The following is a 20466-nucleotide window of genomic DNA, read 5'->3' as shown; positions in this document are numbered from 1 at the left end:
GGCCCCGCCGGGGGGGCGGGCGGCGGCGGCAGCACGTGCGGCCGCGGCGGTTCTCGTCGCCGCGAGCCGGCCCAGCCGCCTCAGGTATCGGCGGCGCCTCGCCCTTGTCGCGGAGGCCGGCAGCCGGGCGGTGTCCCCAGGGCCGCGGGGCTGCCCGCCGCGTGGCACCCGTCCGGGGCTGAAAAATAAAAAAAAGTGTTTTTCACCAAAGAAATGGGTGGCCCTGCCTCGGCTGGGAGAAGGGCTGAGAGGAGCGCGGGAGTGAGGCCATGGGGGAGCGGGAGAGCCCATGAAGGGTTTCGCAGGGACGGGTCGTGTGGGTCTGCGAGGAGGGTGCGTGGGCCTCCCCGCGCGAAAAATACCTTAATTTCGCTTTTTTAACTGTAGATGTCTTGTAACGCTTTAGAATCTGTTACCATGGATGGAGAGACAGAGCATGACAAAGGTAACGTGAGGTGGTTTAGAAAAAAGAATCGCCACACGACTCATAATTTAAATCACGGTTGAGAATAACGTAAAGGGTTTTGTTTGTTTGTTTCTTTTCTTTCCCCTGTCTCAAGTTGAAGTTGTTGTGGGCTGCCACGTTGAAGATGCTGTAACGTTTTGGGCACAGGTGAATTCAGACAACTATTGTATATTTTAACTAAGGTGTTTAATCTTATCTCCTCCTTCCCCTCCCCCAGCAAGTTTCTATAGCATTGAGAATAATTGATAGCATTTGATGTTGGGGGAAAAAAAAAAAAAAAGCTTCTGTAGAATTGAGAATAATTGATAGCACTTGATGTTGGGGGAAAAAAAACCTTAATTTAGATTTCAGAATTGCAAGTATTATTGCGCCTTTTTAAGCTGAAATCAGTTATTCTTTCTGAAATAGAGAATTGTTCCTCATCGTTTGTATCGTAGCTGGGTTTTTTTAAATATTTGGTAGGCCAAAAAAATAAATTGAAGGTTAAAATGCTTGCTGTTGACTGAAGAATGGTGTAGGAGGCAGCTGGAGCTCTGCTGGGGGTGAATCCTCTGCTCTCTCACAGCTGAGCGTTTCGGGCATTTTCAAGGAAGCTTAAAGTGGAGATGGTTCAGAGATACCAGATCCTTTCAAGTTTTGTGTTGATGGGTGGGGGGAGTGAGGAAAAGTTAAAAAAAACCACAAACCCGAACCCCTGAGACTAATTGGTGTGTGCACGAGTCAATTTCTGTGTAGCTTTGAGCCAGTTGGAGGAGGTTGATGCTGTTTTCTCATGTTCTCACTAGGAATTTGGGGAAGGGGACCAAACTTTGCTCGTTCTCTTTATGGAATATCTTATTCTAATAAAGGGATTTTTAGGTGTAATAGTCATAGGTAATTCTCCTTTAGGTTCCTATCCTGGCATTCTGAGACTCAGTCACAGTGTTTTATTTAATGTTGTAAGGTACAAAAGTTAGGAGTGTACTTCTAGGGTTAGCAAAATGTTTAGTCGCACTAGTGTGTTCTTTCCTGCTCTGGATCATTTCCTTTGAATTACGAGTAGAACGTTGTCTAATAAATGCCATGTTACTGGAATTGACCCAGTCTTACAGTGGTTCAGATACCAGGTTGTAATTGGAAAGACTCTGCTTCTCTCAGCTGAACCAAACCCCAAGTCTTGCATGGAAAGAGAATGAGGGGTCTGCCAGAGCTGTTGTTGCCTTGTATTAAGGAGAGAAAGAAAAAAGAACACGAAATACATGTTAAAATTTGTGAGGAAGGATTAGTAAGTAAGATCTGCATACTGCTCACAGAAGCTGGTAATTAAACTGTTAAAAATGTTCGTTTCAAACTATTGCTCTGTGGTACATTGCCTGCCCCTGATCCGTGTCATTAATTTTTGGAAGAAAATGAAAGCAGGCTTACAAGTGCAACTAAAATCATGAAGATTGAAAGCTTAAGGTGGGGCATTACTTGCCTCAACAGCAGTGCAACTGTTTTGATTTAATTTTTGGCTGTTATAATCCATCAAGCGTCTATTAAAAGTGACAGTTAATAACTTGTACCCTCTCTTCACGCTTCTTAGAATGTCAGTAGATGTAATGACCTCTTGAAATTAAGTTGTGCTCTGGCAGAAGCTTGTCCTCAGGCTAATGCAGTTTTTGGCAAACCTGATTTTAGTAAGGTAAGTAGGTTGTGTATATGTGGAGTTTGTTTTTCACCTGGATGTAAAAGCCTTAGTTCTATGAAACCATTTTCTTGGGTGTTTTCTTGATCTTTCATTGTGCTGTGGGTTATATTCTCTTAAGGTCTCTCTAAGAAGCACTAACTTTCGTAAAGAAAATGCTTATTTTGTGTGAGCAAGTTTAAATCTTTCCTTTCTGCACTTCAGACTTCAGTTAAATTATGCAACCATAGGGTTTTTTTAACAGTTGGGAAATACAACAAGAAGTTAATACACAGGACACTGAATTCGCTTCTGGTATACGTTATATACATTATGGGTTATCTTTAGCAATAGAGCAGTGCTTTTTCAGAGAACTGATTCTTTGCTCTGTGTCAAAAAATGTGGAAGATCTTACAAAAACCTGTAGTGTTAAATGCTCTGGACAAAGTACTCTTAAGTAGTTAACAAGGACATATTTAATAGCAGTTGTGTGACAAGCGTACAAAGAGTGATGGCAACTTTTGTTCTTGTGTGTTAACTACCGAGGGATTATTGCAACGTAAGGGGTAAATAAAACGATTTGTCTGAACTGTTTGCGTGTCCAGGTAAGTGACCTACATTCCTCCTGAAAAGGAAGAAAACGCAAGAACAGTCAGCACAGCATGTTTGTGGCATGAATGGCCCTTTCCTTTGTTAGGCTTACTAAGCCCTCGGTGTCAATAAAATGTTGTAGCAACACATTAACGGAAAAGACACGGGAGCCTGCTGTGTAAAAATGCTGGTGTTTTTCTTCTTGGAGTAGAGGATTATGTTTTTGAAGCATTAGCATAGATAGTTAAGGGAGATAGAATATCAAAAACATTAATATGTTTTCATGCTGCTGTTGGGATAATTATAGGAGAGTGTGAAAATAAGATTTGTAACGTATTACAAATAACATTTTGAGATATGCTTATATTTTCATAATGCTATTCTTGATCTTTTTTTTTCCTAATTTCCAGATTTATGGTGGGTGTTTTTCTGAAGATGGATGTTGGTACAGATGTATGGTACAGCAAGTGATCAACAATGAAAAGGCAGGAACCATTTTTTTTTTAAGTCTTAAATTGTGTATCAGTTCTCCATGCATGATGATACGAATAAATGCACCTCCTTCTCTTTCTGAAACTTGCTGTGTGATTGCATTTAAAAGTAGTCAAAAGACACATGGGACACAAATTCAGGTGACCGGTAATTTTGAAAAATGCTGAGGGAAAGACTGGCAAAACATGACATACTTGTGAAGTGCTGTTTGTATCTCTTGATAAAGAGATTCACAAGTGGTAGCTAATACTGTTAAGCAACGTAATTTAATTTCAGAACTTCTGAGTGGTGGAAATAGCAGCCTTGTGTGAAATGTTAGCACTGATGCAAATGACCTGAAAGAGTTGTTAATCATCATTAGGTGACTGATAGAGGAGGGTAGTAGTTCCTGTTTAAAATGATAATTTTTAGACAGGCTGGTTGGCATGGAAACATTAGGTTGCATATCTGTCCATTGAGGAAAGTCTTCTGTATTGCTTCTTAATTGTAGCCCTTAAAGGAAGAAAAAAATGCCAGCAAAGATCTGTATTGTTACTTAAAGTTTTGCCACTAAGCTTTTAGACAGGTGCCAACATAAGAGATTTCTCTAACTCTGTTCCTTCCTCTGAAGGGTGTCTAGGCTTAGTATGGGCTATTCTGATCTCTGCAACGTGTGTGTGTGTTAAAATGCTTATATTCTAGTAGTTGCCAGGACATATTTCTGTAGGAAGTTGGTGTAACCTCTGCTGATTTATATTATTGTTGCAGTGTCAGGTATTGTACATTGACTATGGGAATTCTGAGGTTCTGAATAGATCAGACATAGTTGAAATTCCATCAAACTTGCAATGTCCAAGTGTTGCCAAGAAGTACAGACTCTGGGGACTGCAGATACCAACTGATCAGAACTTAAACATGTTTGACGAGGTGAGTAACCGATTTTGAAGAACTTAAATGATGAGATCTGTAACAGATGCTGCCAAATGATGCTGCAGAGTGTCACCGGGAGGAATCTTCTAAGAACTGGATGTTTAACTGTGAAGGCAGGGCACGCTGGGAAGGACTGTCTGATCCGTTGGCCTGAAACGGAAACTCTAGAAACTCAAATGATTTTGTCAAAAACGGTTCAGATTGTGCTGGGAGGTTATTTTTAGAGTACACTTTTGCCATCTTCGGGGCCCCAGGTCTATTTCTGACTGACTGAGTTCTTTCTGGTGCCAAGGAAACAAAGTACCTCTGTTTCGTTCCCTTCAGAGGGAAAAATACCTCCCTTAGTCACAGAACTTATGATAAATTCACTTCTCTCTGTGAGCTCCTCAAGTGCTGTGTGCCTGGGTACTGCACAAACTTCTGGTCAAGCGAGAGGATAGCAGGTGAATGTCAGTGGTAGTAGGAGCCCTGTCATCCCTGGCTGGCAATGAATTTGAAAAGCTCAGGAGCTGATGCCAACAGGGCTGATAAAAAGCTTTGAGCCCTCTTGAGTGGTGCTGCTGACTGTTGGTTGAGCTTTACTAGTGGTGGTCTCTCTTCTGGGACACCAGTTGCTCGTTCTGCAGTCTTAATGACATGCTGCTTCAAGGCTTGTCACTGGCACTGCCTGTGCTTCACCAGCTGGTGGCTTGGGAGCGGCAGCTGCTTGGGGAGGAGGCAGGAAGCGGCTGTCCTGCTTGCCTTGCATCCCCCTATCATTTAGGGGAGATCTGGAGACCCCTTGTCTATGGTCTTGTCCCTATGGTCCTATTGACATTGCTTACTGTGATTTCTTAAGACAAGTGAAAATCTCTATTCTCAGTTCCCTGGGGTTTTGTTTGTGTGGGTTTTTGTGTGTGTGTGTGTTTGTTTGCTTTTCAAAAACAGTTCTTGTTGATTGAGGTAAAGCTTTACTTGCTTGCTCTGTGTAGCTTTTCCACCCCCACCCCTTCCATTCTTAATTTTCGGGAAAACCAGCTTGTTTTCAGAAGCAGTGGGGCAAAGAAAAACACCCAAAAACCCTGTTAATAAAAGTTAACTTTTTTCCCAGATGTCTTGTGAAGGTCTTGAGTGCATTCCCCAGTCTTCCAAAGCTGTTTTTCATTGATGTTACTGATGAAACTGACAGCTGCCAATTCTGGCATTTCCCAGTTTCTAAATGAGTAGTTTCAGTAAGGTAGATTTCCATAAAGTAGATACATGTCATAGTTCATTTGTTGCTATGTTCTATTTCAGCTTCTGGACCACTTATTGAAAGGCTGTTAAACAATGTAATAAGTCAAATATTTTTTCATACTGTTTTTATAATACTGTTAAATAGCTGGTCTAGTATCCTCTGAAAGACTTGGATAACCCAGCTGCCAACTTCTGTTGAGAAGGACTTTGGTCTTCTGTAACTTATAAATGATACCGAATTCTGCAAAGCTGAACACCGAGGGAGAACTATTGGTGCTGAAGTCCAGACTGGCATTGACAGTGATTAAATCAAGTGCAGTTGTAGTTGTAGAGATACAGCATTGTGTCAGAATAAATGTGTTAAACGTAAGCTTTGCCTGTGCAGCTCTTTGTGTTTTGATCTTAAACACGTCCTCTTTTTCTTAGAAGAAAGATGGCAGATTTCAGTTGACAGTATTTAGAGTGTCCAGTACACAACTTCGGTGTATTTTTATTTTACAGGGGAAGAAGTTCTTGAGCAGACTCATTTTTGAAAAAGGAATAAAAATACGTCACAAAGGCAGGCACGAAGATGGTACCATTATTGCCCAGGCGGAATATGAAAAAATAGATATTGGAAAAGAGGTGGTCAAGGCAGGGTTTGCTGAAGAGTGCATGTCTCCAGGAAATACTAAAGATGTGGAAGAAAGAAAAGTAGATGTCATGCAAAACCAGCATAGGAAGATAAAAGTTCCAGTTCCGCTGTGCGTAAACAGATCACGTTCTGATCATGCACTGTACAGCATACCAAGAAGGCGCTGTGACCAAGTAGCTGCCAGCACAAGGAATCAGAATTTTACTGGGAACCGTGTGTTTGCCCCAAAGTAAGGCAGTGGGATGTCATAGAAAACTTTGTATGTGACATATGATCTGATTAATTTAGTTGCTGGGATGTGGGTATATGAGGAGATGGAGGAGTAAGTGAGTATCTAAAATACAAAGTTCAGTTTCTGTCTTTCCAGCATCAAATAATAGTGGTACTCAAGGGAAGGGAGGTATGTGTGAGTCAGTGTGTTTACATGTTTGTGCATGCTGTGGTGAGGGGAATTAGGGCATTAATTTCATAAAAAACCTATTCATTGGTGTTGTTGCTGGTTGGATAGCTTGTTCTTCCTCATTTGATTTCCAGAGACAGACTGGTATTATGTATCTTAATGCAAGATTTTGAAAAAGAAGGAAAAGGCAATAGCTAGTAGGCAGAGAAGATTCCATAAAGCTTATCTGAAAGCACAGGTTGCAGGACATCAGGCCTGTAGCAGATTTTGCAGTGCTAGGCATTGCAATAATGTTTGGTTTAGCATCTGTGTAATTTCCACCGGCTTGTCCTTAAGACTTTTTGTAGCTATTCCCCCTACTTATTTACCTCTATTAAAAATTCACTGGGCAAATGTAGAATGGAAAGGTACCCTCATGTAGCAGTTCAAACATATTCTGGTGATTTATTTGTCTAGGAATGTAACAATGTGTGCTTATTAAGAAATAAAGCCAGCAATCACAGTTTTAGTGGGAAAGCTTTAGGGGATAATGGTGTTTCTACAACTTGTAATTACATTGACAAGAGGTAGTGGTAAGTTGGAATTTGCAGTTGTTGTCAGAAATCTTTTTAAAGAGGCTTTTCCTACAGTTGCTAGGATTGCCATGGCAACAGGCTGCTGAGAAAAATGTTTGTGGGTGGGAAAGATGGTAGTTGGCATTCAGAAAGTTGAGATGGTGTAAGAAAGAACGTTCTCCTAAAAAACTTGTTTAGAATTTGTTAATGTCCCATAATTTGAGCTTCTAGAACATTTTAATGAATCACCTGAGGGCACTCCCTTCCACATACTGGCACGGTATCCAAATCTGTGTTATAATTAGATCATTTAGGCAAGTCTATGCTGTTAACAAATACTAATACGGAATGAAGTGCTCTTCAAAAAAAGTCTAAATTTATAGTGAAGCACCTCATCCTATTCAGGATGAGTATCATCAGTATTTTGATACTCTGATCTGACCTGTTTTCTGAGTTGGAGATATGCTGTAAATCTGTTTATAAAAAAGAAATAGTGCTGCTTTTGTTTGTTTGTTTTTTGGTGGTCTGCAGTGTTGAGATACTTTTGAGATAGATAAAGCTATCCTGACTTGCCTGAGCAGCTGGCAGCTAGCAGATCCTCTGTTTCGTTTCTGTATGCTCTGGTGTCCTTCAGTTTTTTGCACACTGCAGGCATTTTTGGGTTGGTATGCCTGCGAAGGAAATCGGTTACATCCTAGCTTCTTTCTTTCTCAAAGCCTTGCAGGTGAGGCTGAAGCTGATGCGAGGTCTAGTGGAGCTTTGATGCTGTACCGTGCTGTCACAGTGCTCTCAGACAGATGGCTTCACATCACTCTTCTTCGTTATAAAAATAACTTGTAGGGTATAGTTCCAAAACACTAACCTTGAAGTGCTTTGGCTTATTTAGTGGATAGAAGATTTGAATTCCAATGGACTTTGACTTTTCTGGGTCTGCAGTGTGGTATTTGTAAGATCATTTTTGGACAGGAAAGACTTTGGAGTTAGTGATAGTGAAAACATATAAAGGGTTTTCTTCAAATGTTGTATTTTTTTCCTCTGTGTTGTGTAACAGTCTTTGTGAAGAGTGGCGTGGAGAGGGATACAAATTCTGAAGAAGTAAGGCATGATTGTGTAGGTGATTCTATAGCCTTTTGACGTGGCATTCTGTAGTCGTTACTGAAATTACAATAGCATGAAAGAATGCACGTTGTGTGGTGTTGGGTTTCTCTTTTTTGGTTTTTTTTGATGAATTCCTCTTCATTCATTTTTAAAAGGGGAAAAATGCTAGATTCTACCTCAGTGCCAGACCCCAGGTTAGCACAAATAAGACCAGATCAGAAACTGTCTGAAGATAAAGAAGTTCTCAGAAGGGAGAATGCAAATCTCTTGCAGAGGCAGAAGGAACTACAACTGAAGGTTCAACAGCTGAAATGTGAACTTCAGGTATGTGGAAATGCCCGGAGGATGCTTCTCTCCTCCTTGCGAGTGTTTCTGACAATGCTTCTGTCATACTGCTTCATTGTAGTGCAGTTCAGCTGTGCACTGTTGTTGGGAACACAGAAGGTTTGAACTGATTGAGTGAAGACTTGTCTTGCCCTAATGCAGGGAGATGCTGTCAGTGTGTGGCAGCACGCATTTTAAAGTTCAGGTTGGACCCTCGCTCCCCTTGGTGTGTGTAGTGGCTTACCGCTCCTTTTGATGATGCAGCTGCTGGTTTGGATGTAGGTGTTCAGTTTGAATGTTGCACTTTTGTGATTAAAACCATGCTTTGTGTATAAGGATGTAATCCTTGCCTTTTTTTTTAGCTCACTTAGAGGCGAAAAACCAGCTTTCTGTGTGTGGGGCTGAAAATTCCTAAGCATCACAGAATCACAGCAACTGTGGAATTTTAGAACTGGATAACAATTATTGTTTCCTTAATTGCTGCTTAATAGAAAAGATGCTTATATTTCTTCCCAGGGGAAGTTCCTAGCACTGTCTGAGAAGCACAGTACTTAGTTACTGATAGGCTTAAAAATGCTGGGAATGGTTTTAAGTGTGATTGACAGCAGCGGTAAGAAGAGATTGTGTGAAAGGATGTTATGTTTGCATGAATTCACAAAAATGTTGTGCAAAGCCTTATCTCTACAGATGCAAAAGGAAAACCTGCTGTTGTGTAAATCCCTTTGACATCCTGAAACCTGAACTTGCGCACAGCTGTTTCCTTTGTCTTTCTTGTGGAATAAAACTACTCATAACCAGCTTTGCTACTTGGTTACCTCTACCTAGAACACCTGTGTTTCTACATACACTAACCTGTTATTGCACACATTCTCCCATCAACTGAAGATAAAAATGTTTGTGCATTTCTATGCAAACTAAAATTAAAAGCAACAGAATACATGTCTGCAGCTAAGAAAAAATACTTGAATGCATTGAATTCTTAGAAGTGTTTCTTATCTATAGTCTGATGATTTAAAAAAACCCAAAACCCTGTTTTCTACAAATTTTAATTTTTTTTGTTGAATGCAAGTAAACTGCTTTAAAAGCAACAGTTGGGGATATTCTGTTAAGTAAGAAAATAGTTTGCTCCCTGCTAAAACACTGTGGTAGGCAGTGATTTGTTTTAGAATGGTGATGTGTGGTGATGGCTTTGAGGGGTACTTAAAAAAACCATCCTGCATTCATGCATCCTCATGCTCGTCTGCAAATACAAAACTATTTAAACCCTTCTATGTTTGTTTTTTTGTTTGTTGGTTTTTTTTGTTTCTAAAGTATAACATGTAGCGAGGCTCAAAGGCTAACAAATTTTAAAGACTCTGTTTCATTACTTAAAGTGGAATTTTTAAAAGCATCTCTGTGGTACGAGAGCAAGAGCTTTTAAATTTAAGTTGCCCCTGAAGGAATATAACCTGATGTGGTGTATGGGCTTGTTTCGGGTCAAGAATATTCCTTATTTTGTCTTGAAAATATTCCTTGTAGGAAGGTCAGCATGGTCGTGTGTACAGCAAGAGTTCTTGTTTTGCTGCACCACTTTGAGTTGTGGTAGTGATAAGAGAAAGGAGTTTAATGAGGTCTTGGACTTGGATTTCCCTGATTTTTTCAGCAAGGAAAGAAAAAAGTTCGATGTTGTCTGAAATGGGGAGTAATTGAAGAAATACAATTAAACACATCACTACTGAAATGAGAGGAAGGAAATGAACCGTTAACCTTTAAGAAGCTATTAAAGAAAATAATTTTATTCTCATTGGTTTGTATGTCTTTCTAGGCATTTTGTTAAGTGTTTTGAAGAAGGCCAGCTCTGTGTATGTGTGTGTGCATGTGTGTGTTTATGTCTAGTTTTCAAAAGTCTAAATTATGGTCTGCATCTTAGTAATCTTAGTGACCTTGTCTGTCTGTTGTGAATATTGATCTATCTTTGCCTCTTTTTGTTGAAACGCTGCTCCAAAAATGGTAAATAATTCAGAGAGAGAAGGAAGCATCCAGGAAAACTGCTACAAATTTTGAGGAAACCCTGCATACTTACATTGGAACAAAAATGAGAAGTTTAGCTGCTAAGGTGAAAGCATTGAAAGAAGTTAGGTATGTACTTTTTTTTTTCTAAAATAGTACTATTTATCATTGTGCTGTTTGTCTCTTGAAGTAATGTGTGCTTTTTTGTTTCCCAAAAGTTTTGTTTTGTTAATTTTCTAAGAGAAATGCAGTATTGTATACAGAGGGGAGTACTTCCCAAAGGCAAGGCTAAAACCTGAGCTTTTTGGAAGCTCACATTGTAATTTGCGTTGCCTGCTTCTCAGTGTTTATCAGGTGACTTGAATTCACTTCTGCTCCTTTACCATAGCTGTTGCAAAAAGAGCTTTCAATTCCACCTGCAAGGAAGGTGCTAATTAGTAAATGCAGCTAGTTGTTAAAAGTAACTGGGTAATCACAGGTCTTTGGGTGCCTGTGTTGCTGTGAGAGGTGTATCTCTTTTTAGCCCAAATTACCTTTCTAGTTTTAAAAGAAAGGCCAAAACTTCAGTGGGAAGAAGACTTGAAATAGAAATGACCATCAGCTCCTCCAAGAAGGAAAATACATATATTGGGTGTGTGTGTGTGTTCATGGAAGACGAGTAAAAAAAAAATACCAACAGAGGAAATAGAACAAAAGGGAAATTAAAAGCAGGAGAGAGTTTCTATGTACAGCCTTGTCAGTACTGAGGTATAATGAAAGTGTTCTTGGTCCTTCGTCAAAAAAAGATTTAGCAGCCGAATTAGACAAATTGCTGCTGCTACCTTTTGAAAGAAACTAGGTCACTCACATGGCAGGTGCTATCCCAAAATTCATATGTTCCAAAGAGTCTGAATAATACTGATTTTCAAACTGCTTAAGTTCTGGAAAAAAATAATCCTGGTAAAATGATGTTTCCTCCTTACAATTTAGGCACACAAATAAGAACAGTCGTTTTAGGGAGCAGCTCTCAGAATCCATAAAAGTAGTTACAGAGGGATGTCTAACTGTTCCGTGTTCCTTGGAAAAATTGCAGAAGATTTGGACAGAGTATGACTTGGCTCAAGAGAGGATTCAGTTATGCATAAATGTGGTAGGTTGGAATTAATTTTTTCTCAAGATCTGTAATTTAACAGTAACTGATGGAGTATTTTAGTCTTACAAGTGTAGCTGAATAGCATGAGCACAACATAGAAACGTCTGTTCTTTGCTAGATAACGTTAGAGGCTTTGCTACCTTTGCCACAGCTAATGAATTTGTGGAGTGTTACTGGTTTTTTTGTGTTAAACCTAGACTTTTTGACGCCCTTGATTGTTGTTTTTTTTTTTTTTTTTTTTTTTTTTTTAAAGAAACATAAGGAAATCAGGACATGATAGGATAGCTAAAAGGTTTCTGTTCTGTAGTAGTGAGAAACGGCTTCAGCTGTGCAGGTGCAGTGTCTGTCTTTAAAACCTTTTGTTACAGCAGCAGCCACTACTTTGTACGTGCTTCACCCGTAGGGAGAGCAGTGTGCAGGTACGGTTGTATAGGAAGATGATTTGTATAGAGGAAAGCTGCCATCTAGCGCAACTTCTCTGCAACCACGGGTCTGAAAAAAACATCCTTATCAACACCACTATGCCCAAGTTCCCAGGCAGGCTATCTGCTGCCTCTCTCGTGTGTGGCGATGCAGCTTTTGGGAATGGGAAGGTTCCCCGGTCTGTGGCAGGCATTGTGGTAAGGCATGGAAGGGATGGTAGTTGTGTGTCTCGGAAAATGACCTAAAACATTTTAAACGTGTTTGCTTAAGAAGTATTGCTGTATTACACTGAATTTAGCAGCTTGTGAAATGGACTAGAAAATAACGAGCCATGAAGAGAACCCAAGTAAGCTCTGTTGTTGCTTGTGCAGGGAAAAGTATTTAAAAAAGTATTAAAACATCTATGGCGTGGCATACATTTGATTGTTGTAAGTGAAAAGAAATAGTTTTTACTAAACAAAAGACAGTCAAATGTTTAAACTTCACAATGTTAAGATGAGCATTAATATGGAGATGATGTTTTCGTGTTGCATCTTGTATAGGGGAGCAGTGTGTAGAAGGATGGCTAGACTGTGAGGCACCCAGGAGCCAGGGCTGCTCAGGGATTCCCTTGCACAAGCTTTAGCTTTCCTTGGGTGAATTCCTGATTCCACATGAAATAGCAGCAGTTGCAATTTTCTGGAGATTACATGGGATGGTTGAGCTCAGGCAGGTCTGTAAGCCTTCTTGAGTAACAGCAGACAAATTGTTCTCCATCTGTTGCAAAGCCATCTTAGAACTTGTTGCCCCTCTTGTCTTTGCTTTTTGTCCCCCTTGGTTTTGCTTTAACTCTGTTGGACTGGGGATAAAGGGAAACAAACCCTTAACGGTGTTAGGACATGTGTGACTGGGGAGTCTCAAAGCGTTTATTCAATAGAGGAGGTGGTTGCTTTGGTGTCATTCAGGTGGCAGTGTGTGTGGGTTATTGATTTGGGGTTTTTTTTTTAAGCTGCCAACCCCAGCAAGCAGCGTTCTTCCATAAGAAACATCACATAAAGAGATTTCATTCTTGAAGAGTGCTTGAGGTTTTTCTGATGGACTAGTTCATTGGAATATGCTAGAAAGTCTGGACATTGTCACCTGTTTCAGTTGTGAATGGCTAACAATGAAGTCATGTCCGCATGATGCGTTGTAGTGCATTACACTGCCAAAATACTTGAAATACTGTTGAAATGAGCTTACAGCGCTATGCTGCTTCTGGTAACTCCACATGTGTTTGTGTAGCCCTATGTTTTGTGTTGACACATGGCTTGAAAACTAGTTTTGTTCCAAAATCAACATCACCCCCTGCCCATTCTGACATGGTTCCTCATTGCCTAAGCTAAGGTGTAAGTGAATGGTGGCATGAAATCTTATGACTTTTCAAGAGCATGCAGCTGTAAATAAATAAATAAATTCCAGCTATCTGAAGAGGGGAAGTTGTCATGGTACTGTCACCAATATTTCAAACGGGGAAAAATAAAGAAGATGTGAGTTCTGCTAGGTGTCAGGTATCCCCTAGAGTGCCTGAATGCTGCAAAGGGTATGCAAGTGGGAATGTGTGTAGAATTGTAGAGCTCCCTGAAGAATTAATTTAGTTTTCAAGATGAATTGGTAGCAGCTGGAAGCAGGGTATCTCAAGGCTTTTCTGGAATTTGTCTTAAGTATTTTGAAGACTTTGGTAGGTGAAGGGTACAGAGCAAGATTTTTGGTTGCATCATGCTGGAGCTATGGTACCATAAAGGTTGTACTATTTTAATGCACAGTCATTTTACTGACTTTTTTTCTTCCCTGAAAATCATTTTTATTTTTAAATACCTGATTTATGTGCTGTAACTTGCCACAGAATCTTGGCTACTGTATTTTCAAATACAAGAAGTGTCCCGGATGCACACAGTGAAAGGGTGTGCTTGTTATTCTGCCTGTCATCCCTACTTAAATTATACTGACTGTAGATAGCCTAACAAATATTTTTGATAGTGACATCAACATACTCAGTTGCGCTAACATTTCTTCCTTGGTTCAAATGAGGTATGTGTAAATCCAGTGTACATGACGTCCAGTGATCCCAAACAGATGGATGAAATAGCTGGCTATTAAATTGTAGCAGACTGTTTAACTATGCTTCATCTGTCAACCTAGCTGTCCAAGTTGGATTTACTAAGTTAAATCTTACCATTCAGTTGCCTTAGCAATGTGCTCTTCCTTGAACCTCCCTGCAGGGCTAATGCCTTCTCTCACTGTCACAAGCCTCATCTGTTTGTAAGCTCTTGGGAGGTAACATCTTTTCTTGCTTTGGAGGAAACGAATGTATCTTAAACAGATATCACAGGCGTGGGTAAACCCAATAAAGTTTGAGTGCAGAGTAAATGGCATTGTTTCAGTTTTCATTGTCTGTGCTTTCGTAGTTGGTTTATGCTGGTTTAGCTGGGTCTGGTCCTGGATATTGTCCCAAAAATGAAGGTGGGTGACTGGAGCATTTCTTCTTACTAAGATATTTATGTAATGTATATCTTGGAAACATAAGAAGACAAGCAGTGAACTGAGGTCATACTGGGGCACGGTGTGTACGAAAATAACAATGATGATTCTTCTGTAGTGGAAATGCTTAGAAGTGTATTCAAAACTGATCATAGAATTTGATGTGTCCAAATAAGAAGGCAGTGGTGCTGATAAGTTAACCAGCTCTCCTATGAAACATGACTGAGAAGATGGCAGCTTTACAGATGGAAAAAGAGGGATCATTAGAAGTTCCCTTGATTGCAATGTAGGCAGGTACTCGTAGTAATAGAATGTAATACAAATTCTGACTTTTTGGACGTCGTAGATAGTTTTTCAAGGATGTGTCGCTTAATTTATGGTTTTGAGTTAGAAACTTATTAGAGACTGTAGCATACATAGTCAGCATTTTTAGTGGGAAGGATGAAAAAATAATCATGCCAATGTTTAAAAAAGGGGAACTCATTGCTCATTTAAAAAAAAAAAAAAGTGGTGGAGGGTGGGATAAATAGAGATGTTTAATGAGGATGCTGGTGCCAGAGCTAGTTTTTGCTATTCCGTATACTGCAAAATAGTAACTTGAACCAAAGGGAGCCAAAAACTGGGACCAAAAGTATAAATAGGCTCTAAAATTGGATTAGAACTTGTCTATGGAGGGGTATTGATTTTCTTTTTTTTTTTTTTCCTCTTGCTTATGAGGTCATTAAATCACACTAAACAAGAATGTATTAATGAGGTGACTGTACTATACATATTCTGCTCTTACGGACTTCCATAAGCTTTGCTATAATTGCCAGAACAATGAGCTACATTGGTATTTGGTATGACCGAGTCTGGTGGTTGTTTGTGGAGTGGATGTTTTTGGGGTTTTTTTGAGAGGTAGAAGTGGACCAGACACAAAATAAACTAACTTTCGTAGTTTGTGAAGCCTTTAGCCTGTTCTAAAGGAGTTGAATTTTACTGTTTGTTGTTGTGATGAGTTTACCTCTTTGTAAAGCAGATTATTAAAATAGTGTCTGTGTACTTAATGCTGTCTGAAGTTATTGTTATTTAACAGGCAATATCCGAACCATGAACTGTCGAATGTATGCAGTTAAATCACAGACATTGGAAGGAGATTTGTCCTGGGGCTCCTGAGCCGTCTGTTGAGTTCCTGGATTGTCATTTGGTCATGCGTAGACGTGAATTTACTCTAGTTCTTGAACTAGTATTAATTGGAGTTTGGTTGCCTGGTTGAATCTTCTGCTACATTAAGTCTCAGTTGCTCTAGTTTTTGAAGTAATATTCTGCAGAAATCTTGTCTTAAAAAGGAATAAAGACCCCTTGTCATAAAGAACACTTTTCATGCAGTGTGTTACAGTATTCTTTTACAAACTAGCTCCTGTCTTACGCAGGAAAAACAGCAGGAAGTCTGTAAAAATTATGTGTGCTTTTGGTCACCAGTGATGCCTTTTTAGGCAGAAATGCACTTTTTAGTGCAGAAATGCCTATTAGATCTTTTTGTTATTTCATGGTTTTAAGTGCTGAAGCAATACATTGTGTTCATCTATAGTAGAAGTTAATCTGCTGATTTTTATTATCCAGTCCCCTGATGTCTGGCTGAATTACAATGGCTGTTCAATTGCTAATCTAAGTTTTAAAGCAGTGTGTGCTGCAGCTTGGGGTTTTATTTTTAGTTGGAGTTTGTCCATCTTTCATTTTCCAACCATTGGATTTCATTCTTGTTACAGGTGAAAGGTTTCTAGTCTATCTTCTGTAGATACTTACAAACGCCTGATTAAGTCAACTTCTAAGCTTTCACTTGGTAAACGAAATTTAAAAATCTGAGAACCTGTGTTTATGTATACATATTTATATTACAAATATATTTATATTTATATATTACTTGCTAGTCGGAAGTGTTCATTGGACTGTTCTTCGGCTCCATGTGAAACTGGTATTAGTGCCATGGTTAACTCTTCTGTTGTTTTCTGTTTCTTTATTAATTGCTTTTTTTTTTTTTTGGATGGGGGAGTGTTATAGCTACTTGAGTCATTTTACTTACTATTTTACTCCTGGAGATGGATGTAGAAGGGAATAGCAAATCTTCACAGCAGCTCTGTAAATCTATAGTTTGGTCTTCCATGTACATATACGTTTTCATATTTCTATTGGCATGTTGGGTTAAATCACTGTGAAAACAACATTGCAAACGTGTTCTGAGTGACTTGCTTCATCCATTTCAAAAGGTTTGGTTTTGGTGAGTCTGTTTGGTACCTTGTCTGATAGGAATGGGGGGTTCCTCTCCCATTAGCAGAACTAATCCTGCCAGTCATCCAAGGGTAACTTTGTTTTTGTTTCTAGAAAATTGTCTTTAGTTTATCTCATTGCAGATAATCAGCAGGTAGTTCACTGGTCACCTGCCTTTCCTGCTAGAAGACAAGGAAAAAATTGGTAAAGGGATTTTTTTTTTTTATTTATTCTAGAGTATTCTCCAGCAAGAAATCTTTTACAGTCTGACTTTGTGGATGTAATTTGGCATGTCTAGAAGCGTGGGTAATCCAGATTCTGATTTCTGTACTACAATAAAAAACTGCAGGACAATGAGGACATATTAAGTTTACAGTGGCAATTAGTACTCCCACTGCTACCAACAGGCACGCAGAAACTGTTTCTTTAGTTGTCTGATAATGTAGTCATATTTTTACACTCTAAAGGATGCTGTATTTTTGCAAGGTGGTCATGTCATAGTAGTAGAGGTTAAAACCAAAATTTTCTTTTTCTCTCATTCCTAGTCAGGCATGTATTGTACTATTCATACTTTGCAGGATTAATGCCTTTTTATATCACTTTCCACATATGTGGTTGGGTGTGAGTTGCTGACTTGCTTTTTCTTCCGCATAGGATGGAATAGATGAATTAATTGCCAAGAGAGATGAGGTGCAGCAGAACTTATATTCAGCAGTGGAAGAATTAATTTTGGAAGTGGATCAACTGCCCCTCTCTGAGCGCTCAAGAACATTACAGGTAAGGAGGCTGCTTTTATCAGTACTGATTTTGAAACACTGACAACCAGTGGAGAATGTTTCTTAATGTTAAACAGTATATAGTTGGAGACCTGGACAGCAGCAGATGAAGCTTTAGATAACACTTCTGAGATAAGCTGTACATCTGACACCTGTAGTTCTGTGTTACTTGTGATCCTGGTCTTCTAGATGTTTTGTTTCTAGACGCAAATTATCTAGATCCTGGATTCGAGCAACAGCTTTTCTCTTATGGTACTGTGTTTGGTGACTGACAAGACATGATAAAGCACAGAATATTTAGTAGCAGGCAGGTGTTAATGAGAGAACCCACAATTGAAAAGTCAATGCAGTTATCCTGCAAATCGCAGTGGATTTTGTGGTTGTGTTGCGCTGTTTCCTAGCCCTTTCTGTTAAGGTGACTGTGTAGTTTGGACTAGTGTAGCAAAATGTAAAATGTTTAAAGGTGTGTTTTTTTTTTTTTTTAAGGTGGTAGTTAAACACTACAGAAGCACATGTTTGTACCAGGAGTCTCTCTCCCTTCCAGCAAACCCAACAACAGAAAGTGGGGAAAGTAGATGGGGAAATAGCCTCTGTAGAGGCAGTAAGAACTTCTGAAGAATACTTTACCAATAGAAATACCAAGGTGGTGTTTCTGGCCCTTGCTATTACAAACAATGTCTTTTACTTCTTTTTAACTTCAGAAATATTAGTTGTTTTTATTTTGACTGTGCAAGTGTATGTGGAGAGGGGAAAAAAGTTGGCAATAGTTTAACAGCTTGTCTGTACAAATTCCAGAGATGTATTCATCCACACGTGTATGAGATTGGGTTCTTATGAAAAATCATCATGATTACAGGCTGCACATAAGTTTATTTAAGACTGGAACAGCGTTAATAAATTGAAGTATTCAAGTTTTCATGTAATTAATTCCTTAATTTTTAGCCGAATTATTTTTCAATGCCATTCAAAAAAAAATGTTTTGATACATTTATTTTTTTGCTTTTAGTCTGATATGCAGATTAGTGTCTAATTAGAAAATATATTGGATGGGTAGCGTTTCATGGCTTTCTATCACTGGAGGCCCTTTATGGATGCTGCTTCTTGAGGCAGAGGAAAGTTGTGGTGTGTAGTTGTATGGGGCTTTTCTGTTTTGTGGTTGGGTTTTTTTTTTTGGTGTATGTTTAAAGGTTATGCTGTGCTAATCCACTAGGTGGTAGGCATTAAGCATCTTCTAGATGGTTGTACTGCAGTGAAATTTTTTTTTTGAAAATATTTGAAGGGGTACTGAAATGCTGCTAGGTGTTAAGTGAATTTTGTGCTTTAGCTTAACTGTGTTGATGGTCCTCTCTTGTATTAGGAGCTAGAAGATCAAAATAGCTTTCCCAAGTAGGAAAACAGAAACAAGTTTTTACCAAATAACAGTGAGGACCTTGGTTGCAGTTTTGTAGAGCTGAAGGAGGTCATTCTGTGCTGTTCTAGAGAAACAAGTATTTTCCAGTGTCTCTCAGAAGAACAGGAGCTTGGGAGCTAAGTGCCTCTCTCACTGAGGCTGTGTATTGCAAACCCCTGTTCTGCATCACACATCTCTTCTGACTTATGTTTTATACCTTCCAGTGAGAACTGGTGTTGCCCTGAGCTACAGACAAATTCAAGCAGCTTCAGCCACAGCTGGGTCCAACTGGCCAGGACTGAAATAAACCTTTGGTGAGCTCTGTGCTTTCCAAGTGATAATGCTGCATTGGTTAAGGGGAAGGCCGAGAGTGTGGGCATACACGTAAATTACTCTTGAGGGTAGAAAGGCTTTGCAGAGGGATCTGGACAGGCTAGATTGATGGGCCGAGGCAAATGGGATGAGGTTCAACAAGGCCAAATGTCAGGTCCTGCATTTGGGTTACAACAACCCCATGCATCGCTACAGGCTTGAGGCAGAGTGGCTGGAGAGCTGCCTGGCGGAAAAGGACCTGGGGGGGTGTTGGTCGATGACTGGCTGAACATGAGCCAGCAGTGTGCCCAGGTGGCCAAGAAGGGCAACAGCATCCTGGCCTGTATCAGGAACAGTGTGGCAAGTAGGACTCGGGAGGTGATCGTCCCTCTGTACTTAGCACTGGTGAGGTCCCACCTCGAGTGCTGTGTCCAGTTTGGAGCAATCTGTTGTACTAAATGAATGCTGTTCATTATAGTAACTATTGTTGTGAAATTAGTTTTAGAATTTTATAAGATACCGTTTGGTGGTTTTCTTTTTGTTTTGGGTTGTGCGTTTGGTGGTGTGTTTTTTGTTTTGGGGTTGGTTTTTTTTGTGGTCACTGTAGTTAGTTGTTATGTGAGGAAGTCCTTCATGCTTTTGGCTCCAATTTGAACTTTTGCTGTAGTGTGTCTGTAAAGGTGGGGCCTGGTTGTGGCACCATCATGTGTAGTTCTACAGAATTAGTCAAGCTCATTTCCTCACACGTGCGGTACCGGCAGGCCTTGGGAAGGGCACTTCATTGCTGCCACGTCCTGGCCTGTAGTGTCAGTGTCACACAGTCCGTTTCACCTTAAGTTACATTTGGCGGCTCATATGACCTGTTTCAAGGCTCCTGACAAAGATGAAAACTGCTCTCAAATGGAGGAGAGAGAGAGAGTTGGTTTTGTGGTGTTCTGCATCTGCATGACTTTGGTGTTGTTTGGGAAGGTCTGTGATATTAAACGCAAATATTCTGGGTTCCGAGAGAAGAAAAAAAATGAAACTGTATATGAGCAAACAGTCAGCAGCCTTTCTCAGGGTTTCTTTAGTAATCTTGTCAGGAATGATGTGGATAAGTAAAATGATGGATTTTGAAAGCTGAAAGATGTTATTTATTACAAAAACACAGGTTTGTTCAGTCAAATCCTACTGTTTAGGGAGAATTTTTTCTTTCAAACTACAGCAAATTGCCTGCAAACACCAATGTAGCTAAAGTACTTTTCAGTGTGGGACTTCCTACCCAGGTGCAAAGAAGGCTGCTTTATGTCAGGGTGTTGTCTCCACTGGTAATTGACTGATGCATTCCTCCCTGACTCTGCTTGTTCTTCACGTCATTTGACAGATTGCCC

The 20466-nt window shown here is 39.7% G+C and overlaps 1 protein-coding gene across 1 annotated transcript in view; it reads left to right on the top strand.

Annotated features, from left to right (window-relative positions):
* The first annotated feature begins 417 nt into the window (after window positions 1-417).
* The window catches only part of STK31 (serine/threonine kinase 31), a 39263-nt gene continuing 19214 nt past the window's right edge, over window positions 418-20466 (top strand). Inside the window, 10 exon segments of the mRNA XM_074150314.1 lie at window positions 418-445; window positions 561-613; window positions 2031-2129; window positions 3113-3187; window positions 3942-4100; window positions 5820-6181; window positions 8160-8340; window positions 10331-10446; window positions 11287-11446; window positions 17273-17395. Of these exon segments, the coding sequence (XP_074006415.1) occupies window positions 418-445; window positions 561-613; window positions 2031-2129; window positions 3113-3187; window positions 3942-4100; window positions 5820-6181; window positions 8160-8340; window positions 10331-10446; window positions 11287-11446; window positions 17273-17395 (1356 nt within the window).

Source organism: Numenius arquata, chromosome 7, assembly GCF_964106895.1.
Source record: "Numenius arquata chromosome 7, bNumArq3.hap1.1, whole genome shotgun sequence".
Classification (NCBI taxonomy): Eukaryota; Metazoa; Chordata; class Aves; order Charadriiformes; family Scolopacidae; genus Numenius; species Numenius arquata.
The sequence above is the reverse complement of the archived record's forward strand: the minus strand, read 5'-3'. Positions and strand labels throughout refer to the sequence as shown.